The sequence below is a fragment of the Monopterus albus genome, unplaced genomic scaffold, assembly GCF_001952655.1.
Source record: "Monopterus albus unplaced genomic scaffold, M_albus_1.0 scaffold100.1, whole genome shotgun sequence".
Taxonomy (NCBI): domain Eukaryota; kingdom Metazoa; phylum Chordata; class Actinopteri; order Synbranchiformes; family Synbranchidae; genus Monopterus; species Monopterus albus.
Genome location: NW_018127980.1, coordinates 1066719 through 1075354, shown reverse-complemented (window position 1 = coordinate 1075354; position 8636 = coordinate 1066719). Strand labels below are relative to the sequence as shown.

General features: G+C 42.0%; 1 protein-coding gene across 1 annotated transcript in view; it reads left to right on the top strand.

The window, feature by feature from the left end:
• Window positions 1-8636, top strand: part of reck (reversion-inducing-cysteine-rich protein with kazal motifs) — a 57186-nt gene that overhangs the window by 33830 nt on the left and 14720 nt on the right. The window contains exons 9-17 of the mRNA XM_020609608.1: window positions 421-685; window positions 832-1005; window positions 2063-2275; window positions 2622-2758; window positions 3033-3176; window positions 3260-3451; window positions 5058-5180; window positions 6723-6894; window positions 7557-7746. Of these exons, the coding sequence (XP_020465264.1) occupies window positions 421-685; window positions 832-1005; window positions 2063-2275; window positions 2622-2758; window positions 3033-3176; window positions 3260-3451; window positions 5058-5180; window positions 6723-6894; window positions 7557-7746 (1610 nt within the window). The remainder of the gene's footprint in view (window positions 1-420; window positions 686-831; window positions 1006-2062; window positions 2276-2621; window positions 2759-3032; window positions 3177-3259; window positions 3452-5057; window positions 5181-6722; window positions 6895-7556; window positions 7747-8636) is intronic.

Genomic DNA, 8636 nt, shown 5'->3' with positions numbered 1-8636 from the left:
TAAACTGCAAACTCGTTTTTATCTCCTGTATTTCTCTGGTCATGTCGTCAAGTCTCTTGTTGTTTGTCTCCATAATTAGTTGCACGAAGCCTTTGAAGTTTTCCTGCTGTTGGTTCATCAGCACGATGTACATCTGTTTCTGCTGATCCACAATGTCCATTACTTGCGCCGCTCTGTGATACACTTCTTCTGCCTCCATATCCTCATTCGCTTCTGATTTATTAGCTCTTTTCCCTCTTGAAGGCATTTTAATAGTTATAGAATTTGTTCAAAGACTTGAAAGTGTAGAAGGTGTGAAAAATCGTAGAACAGACAAGAGGAGCAGTAAAGACGTCTGCTCTCGCTTGCAACCCGGAAATTATTTATCATGTTATATTACAATTTTCAGCACTTGTCACTCCATCCGCCCCTCACATCCAGGTCTGTACTGCTGTGACCGAGCGGAGGCCCCCCACTGCCAGGCAGCTTGCCGGAGAATCCTTCGCACCATGAGCACAGAGCATGAGATCATGGAGGGTTTGATTGAGGAGTGTGGCTCCCAGCCCCTCCCTCAGGAACCCATGTGGCAGTGCTTTCTGGGCAGCGCCCACCCGCCTTCCCCACCTGAAGAGGAAACACCCCATCCTGCTAAGATGGACTCTGCCAAGCTGCATTGTTGCTCCAAGGCCAACACCTCATCCTGCAGGTACAGCACACTGCTGAGCATATGACATCCATTTCTTAATGTGGGCCGCTACATTAATGTCCCATATTCCCAGGTGGAATACAGATTGAGGTTAAATGTGTTAGTTTTCCTTGTTTTAACCCAGACAGTGTACTCTGCTGTGACAGGGACATGTGTTTGGAGATCAGTACTAACTGGGGCAGCCAGACGTGGCAAGACTTTGATCAGCTCTGTGAGTACAACCCAGTCGAGTCTGAGCTCATCAACTGCCTGGCTGATGTCAGAGAGCCCTGCCAGCTGGGCTGCAAGGACCTCACCTACTGCACCAACTTCAACAACAGGTCAAACTCCTGCAATTCACAAGGGTTAAGCTGGTGGGCGGTTATCATGATGGACTGCTTCCCTTCTCAGCACCATTTTATCTGCAGTCCACCAGTATTTCTAATTGAGTAGTCATCCTATCATTGCTGAAGATTTTCACATAACTGATAAGGAGCCTTTTGTGCAAAACAACTGAAGGAAAGAGGGTAATTTTCTGTACAGCTCCAAAATTATTAGAAAGATAACTTTAGAATTACTCCAGAGTACTCTGAAGATAAGTAAATTGGTCAAATTAAACTTATTTCAATGTCTTGGATTTGCACTTAGCCTTAATGCTTTCATAAAGTACTTTATATTGCATCTTTTTTAATGGGTTTTATTAGGAGAAGAGCAACCTCCTGTTACATCCTATTTTAGAGTAGTTTCCTTCTTCTAGCAAGGCTACTCCACAGATCAAATTTGTCTTCAGTTGGTTTCCCTAGTGCATAACATTCTAGATAGTGATTAAATAATGTAGCATGGGATCACTAAAAATACAACTACTAGCAGCCTTCTCCCAAAGTAAACAGCATCATGAGTGTATAAGAGCCAACAATAATACCTATGAAGTATTATAATGTGTTTATCAAATTACAAGTGGATTTCACCTTCACAAAGAAAACCATGTGACTAATTGTGGATTTAGATCATGAAGGCATGGCGCTCATGCTGTGGCACTGTGGTACTTAAAGTTCAAGCAAACAAATATGTGTAATGCTCTTTGGGTTTCCTTTGATGGGCCCCAGACAAGCCTTGTATGGTTTCCTCCTCCCCTGAGGGGTTCAAATGCTGGGCTGTGTAGCTGGACGCAGCATGGAATGCAAACACTGGCCTGGAGGTGGCGTTTGAGGGCATGGGGCTAATTGTTGGGACTGTGTGTATGCGGGTCTGTGTTACTGTGTGCGTTTAAAAACTATTCTTGGACCATAAATTGGAAACAAATCCCTAAATCCAATATTGCAGTCCTTGTTAATTAAAGTGTAAACACATTTTTAATTCGCTTTTATTTCTTGTAATGTTACCTCTGTCTGTCCTCAGGCCGACAGAGCTGTTTCGCAGCTGTAACATCCAGTCAGACCAGGGCGCCATGAACGACATCAAGCTGTGGTCCAATGGGACCATCAAGATGCCGTTCATGAACATCCCTGTGCTGGACATCAAGAAGTGTCTGCCTGACATGTGGAAGGCTGTAGCCTGTTCCCTGCAGATCAAACCCTGCCACAGCAAGTCCAGAGGGAGCGTCATTTGCAAGTAGGTCTCCTGCCGCTACTCCTACCCAGTCATTCTGAATTTTGCTAATGTCCATCATTACAAGAAGAACCATGTCAGCCATTCCAGTCTGCCTTTTACATCAAAATTTAGTGGACTTGCTGTAGTGTAATTACTCTTAATTGTGTGTCCTTTACATCACAGTTGTCTCAGCTTGCTTATATTTACAGTATCTAGATACATTTAGGTTCAGTTTAGCCTTTCCAGTCTGCACAGTATGAAGCAGTATGGTGATGTAGTAATGTGATGAGAACATGCTGTACATGCATGTACCTAGAGTACAGGCTTGTTCTGTTCTTGTTCTCTGTTATCTATTGTCTTTCCTCAGGTCAGACTGTGTGGACATCCTCACCCAGTGTGGGGACAGGAAACGGTTCCATGACGGACAAACACCAGAGAGGATCTGTGAACTGCTGTCACCCATCGATGATCCTGAACGCTGCATCCCCCTCCACAGATACCTCAGTGAGTCTGCTAAAAAGCTGCATAGTGGTGATTTGATTCAATGGTACTGTAATATGAAAATATATTGATCAGGTCAACTTGAATTCTCTTTGTCATTCTGCTGTTTATTACTGTAGAAGCATTACATTAGTACTTTGGGGCTGTTTTTAGTTTGATTGGACTTTTATTTTGAAACTCACCTAATTCACTGAGCACACATATTCACATTGTCACCAACAGATACATACATATCTAAAAGTCATGTTTAATTCTGTTCTACCTTTCTTTACCCCAGCTCCCAGTTCCCTAGGTAATAACATAATTGAGGAGGTCATCCATCCATGCAACCCCAACCCATGCCCCAGCAACCATTTATGCCAGGTCAACAGGAAGGGCTGCCTTGATGAACTCAGCTGTCAGCCATACCTGTGTGTACCAGGTAGGACCAAAATGCTACAGATCAGCTTTACTATGTTCAGAGTTGTAGCATGTCAGCCTGAGTGTGTGTGTGTGTGCTTTCAGGCTGTAAACTGGGCGAGGCCTCCGAGTTTCTGGTGCAGCAGGACGCACGTATCCAGGTGCCAACTCGTACTGGTCCACCTGGGTGCTACGAGGTGTGCAGCTGTGGTCCCAGTGGGCGTCTGGAGAACTGTGTGGAGATGATGCCCTGTGTGGACACCAGCAAGCCCTGCATCATAGGTGGACAGAGGAGGAGTAAGACCTGTCTCATGTCTTTCTGTCTTTCCAAAAGGTTCCTACAGATCCCTGAAACACAAAAATGTTGTAGATGCTGCAGTATATGTCTATTACATTGTACAGGTTAACACTGCATTAATACTATGGTGATACGTTCTCCTGTCATTAACTAAACCTCCTGGTCATATGAGATTGGGATGGCAGTACTAACGGTTGGACCACTGAGCTGACTAAGCCATCTACCCAGTCATTCTTATTGCCAGACTTAGGGCTCTATTTTTCTGCCACCACAAATTCTGCATTGCTTCAGTCACAGTCCTTATGCAGTTTTCCTCAGGTGCATGTCTACTTCTTTTGTGCATTGCTGTACTTGGTATTTTCCTACGAAATCTATGTTAAATACGTACACATAGGTGCACAAAATAACACATGAAAGCAGTTCATGAGTCAAGATACTGTAAATAACAAATATGTTTTAGGCGGCAGGTAAAGTCTGTCTGACCTGAATAGGTTTCACACAGACTTACCTTCGTTACTATCGCAGGGATATATGTTGTCTGTTTTTTTGCATTTTTATAAAGGTTTGATCTGCTTTGAAAGCTGCTGTAGTGGTCAACACACCTACTGGCTGTGCGCTCTGGTGGCGTAATCATGACCATAGACACAGTGATTACAGTATGAGTTTATTGTATTATTTTAAAAATCCTCCGTTTGTACTTTTAAAGTACAAAAGTAAACAGTGAGGGAGGTATTATGTATTGTTGTTTGCCACAAACATTGTTTTTTGATACTGACACTGGGGGGCACCAAAGTAAAAACCATTGACAAACATTTAAACAGTATAATCAGTAGGCATTCACATAGACATTCCATGAGGTTGATTCTCTTTCTCCATTGCTCAAGGTCCATTGCTCTTCTAGCTTTGTTTATTCATTTATTAAGCAGTGGGTGTTCTTCTCTTACTGAAAACAAATATTTGGTTTGAATTGGACACACTGTAATACATGTTGTGATGAGCATGGTTTTGATTTTAGCACAGCAAAGATTATTCTAACTTGTTTATCCTCCTCCACATCATCATCAGCCCCCACAAAAACACAGTGAAAGTTGGGAATGAAACCTCTCGTTGGAAGAAGTGCTGCTTGGTGCACCAGATGTGAGCTTTGCAGCCAGGGACCTTTTTTAAATTGTTCAGTCTACTTTTAGCTGTCCATTAAAGCATAAGCATAAAAAGTCCTCTGTTTTGAAGGTCAGTCATAATAACTATCATTGACACAGGTGGCCGTAGCTGCATTTTTTTATCATCCCTTTTTTTCTCTCACTGTCCAGCACATTTTAAAGCATAAATCCACCTGGAGCTTAAACTGTAAAAAATATTAGGGACCTAAACTGTAAAGAATTTGAAACATGGGTGCAAAGTTAATAATGGGACTTAAGCTACATAATATAACATAACATATAACAGAATATAATACGTACATTATGAGCATGTACATAAGCTTGAAAACAAATTCAAAGATACTAAGTACTACATGCATCAACAGAAATGGTGACTAAAATGTACTGAGTCAAAAATATGGATGAAAAGCCCAGAAAATGCACTAACATTTTGTTTTGCTACCAGGCCACGGGACGTCTTTCAGGGTCGACTGCCACACCTGTTCCTGCTTTGCTGGTGATACCATCTGCTCCACCAGAGAATGTCTCAGCCTCATCAGCTCAGAAGACGACCGCCGACACTTCACAGGTTCGGCCGTGTAATGGTCTGGTTATGTTTCTTTCATTCAGTTTGACGTTTTGTTAGATGGGATGGGGATTTTTCTTTTTCTCTAATTAGTAATAAAGTATCTTTGTTTGTTGTGTTAATTCTGAGAGATGTAAATGTAGATACTAATTTATTTAGTCAGTATTTGTTGAGAAGTTACTGAAAACAGTACTACTGTTCTCATTTACATGTGTCCGTGCCATTTGTGTATTCACTGACAGAATAGATTGACTCTGTGTGAACAGAATCACTGCCTGTCATTCCTACACACCGAGCGTTACTACAGCAACCTGTTGTCTCTACTGCAGAGCAGCGAGTTTTTCAGAACCTGCATTCACTAAAATAGTGCTCACTGGCTGAGCTCTGCTTCAGAAAAGACACTAAAATGTCACATACTGTAAAAGTATTTCTTAAGCATCCAGAAGAAGATTTAGACAGCGGAATGACAACATTATTCCTGGAATTTAGTCCATATGGTTTGAAAACAACAAGATGAAAAGTAAGGGTCAGGTTAACAGTAATGTTACATCCACAGCACTCGATGTTATATCAGCTTATCTTCTTATAAGCTATTTTGTTTCTGCTTCTTGTCTAATTCTCAGTGGATTGTGTCTGTTTCTTCTAATAACAGATAACATAAAGGATTGAGACAGTGTTACTGTATGCAAGATGTTTCTTATTAAAAACAGTGCAACCGGTCAAGTGGCTAAATCAACTTCTGAACCAACATATTTTAGGCAGCGCATAAAACAGTGTGTGATTCCACAGACACTTCCACTGAATAAGCCTCTAAATTAAATCGGTAATTACATGCAGATAATCTTTCCATCAGTCTGTCTTTAACATGGCGCGGTGGTTAGAAAGAAATGGAAAAGGAGCCTAAAAGGGCCTTGTAGACTAATATAGACTAAATAAATAATATGCTGTGCTGCACTGTACATTAGTGCAATTTGGGTAGAGAATCTAAAAATAACTACAGCGCAGTAGGTTCGGATATTCAATGAAGAGTGTGTATATTGTCAGAGGAGATTCCTCTCTTGACTCTGACTGGGCAACCCTTGTTTTTCTCAATACAACTACCACCAATGTGCACAACAGTAAGTCTGTTTAAATTACTGGGCCTGGAATCAGGCTATGCTACACCAGAAGCGCTGATTTTATTGTGCTGAATTTGTAATTTCATTGATTTTATTATTTCATTATTCATTAATTTCATCATTTTACTATTTAAAAGAGGGCAGAATAGAGCTAATTATACTTAACTTTAGTAATGTAAGTGACATTGCTAAATATAGGGCCAACGGATTAAGAAGCACAAGCTGCCAGATGATTAGTTTTTAAGTAAAGCCCCCTCCCCAGCAAACCCACCACATCAGATCTAAACACAATCTGGTGAGTACAATGTTAGAACAGCCCAATGGCCAGAAGTTCACAGGCACCCATCAGGGCTTACACTGCACCCCGGTTTTGCTGAATGTTCATTTCTTCACAGTGGAATGAATACTTTACTCCTCCCTGTCTCAGGTCTCCCCTGTAGTTGTCCAGACCACTTCATCCCAGTGTGTGCCTCTAATGGGCGCACATATCCCAGTGCCTGTGTGGCTCGCTGTATGGGATTCAAGGACCATCAGTTTGTGTTTGGCCAGTGCCGCCTCAGTAACCCCTGTGCCAACAAGTCCTGTCAGAGAAACCAAAGGTGCGTTCCCTTCCTTTCTGCTTTCATCTCTCTTTTTCTGCAACTATGACTGTCAATCATGTTGCTGTTTCTGGAGTCTTTAACCTTACAACCCAAATGCATAAACCCAAGCAAGCGATGTTAGTGGAGTGAGAAAAGGGTTTTAATGGAGAAATTGCTGGAGTACATAAGAGTTTTATTCATTCTTCCACCAAGGAATGAGATCTGACAGATATTAAATACATTTTTTATTTTTTATTATTTATTAATACTTACTACACATATACACACATGCACTCAGGTCAGTATACCACCTTCCCTCCATCCCCTTTTTGACATTTGTTATCCTAAAACATAAACTTAAATGCTCGTATTAAACACTCTTGGCCCTTTGTTCAAAGACTGAATACATACACACAAATGAGTGATGTTATACACAGATGCACACAAACACACCCACTCTCAACCATCTCCCTTTGTTCTGAGAAAAACAATGCAGTAGAACTGAACAAGTCAACTCAGATTTGTTTAACACCTGATGCCCAGCCTTGTGTGCGCATGTGTTGATGGTGGTGAATGTGGAAAGGGCACATACTAGCTTATATGTTGTCTGAACCTCTCACCAGGCCTCCTCACATAAGGGAAGAGTAATTAATAAAGCCATATTGTGTTTGTATTCTTAGGTGCGTCCCAAAGTATTCTGTGTGTCTGAGTGACTCTGCCGACTGCCAGCAGTACGAGTGCGTCGGCCGACCAGCAGCTTGTGATAAGAACAGTGTGGAGCCAGCCTGTGATAATGATGGCCTGGTCCACCCCAGTCTGTGCCAGCTGCAGCAGGCTGGGAAAACCCTGGCTTACATGGGCCATTGCCAAGTAGGTAACACTGGAGCTCAGGGACTCCTGGCAGTTGCTGTACAGTGGTGACCATGCTGTTGCTGCCACTTTTTTAAATGCACATGCGGTACAGATCTGTGGGCAAAGCCATGTACACCTTCACTGTTGTTAAAGCTAAAAAAAATGGTGCGACCGCATTCCAAAAAGGGAAGTTGTAAATCAGATCAGCAGGTTTATTCTCGTGTCGTCGAGAGGAGAGGGATTGTTTTTGTTTTGTCAGTGGGGCTTCTGTTGGTCTAAAGCATGGTATTTTACAACTACACACTGGATTTTAGTCAGCAGAAATGTAGTTGCCTGAAAATGCATCGTCACCTTGAATATTTCACTAGAAAGTTGTCATAAACAGATTTCAATTAAGAATTAGTCAAAGCTGAAGCAACAGAGCTGATATTCAGACCTTTATTCTCTAGTAGTGCACTAACATACAGCCTTTTGTGATACAGCTCAGTAGTGCCTTTCCTTAAACCCCCCGGTGGGTAGATTCAAAGCCCATTCCCATAGTGTTTAATGCAGACTTTCTGTTATAAAATTGTCTAATCTTGAGATTGGAACCCCTAACATCACTGTTACATCGATGACATGACAGTTATTTTCTCAAACTAGACAAAGCTCTTTCAGTGTCACGGAGGACATTCTACAACTGAGATTAGAAGTTCGTTTTTGACCTTGGGCTCAGTATGTGTGGCAAGCAAGGCTTTCAGTTACGTAGCTTACAACCACAGTCTCAACCAAGTCTCATATATGATAATTCCTTGCTCCTTATTTAACCATTACAACTTCAGGGTCCCCTCCACGCCCCTGACACCTGGAGGGGCGTGATTGGGAGGAATGGCCCCCCGATCTGAACCCAAGTGGTGTTTTGTTATTGG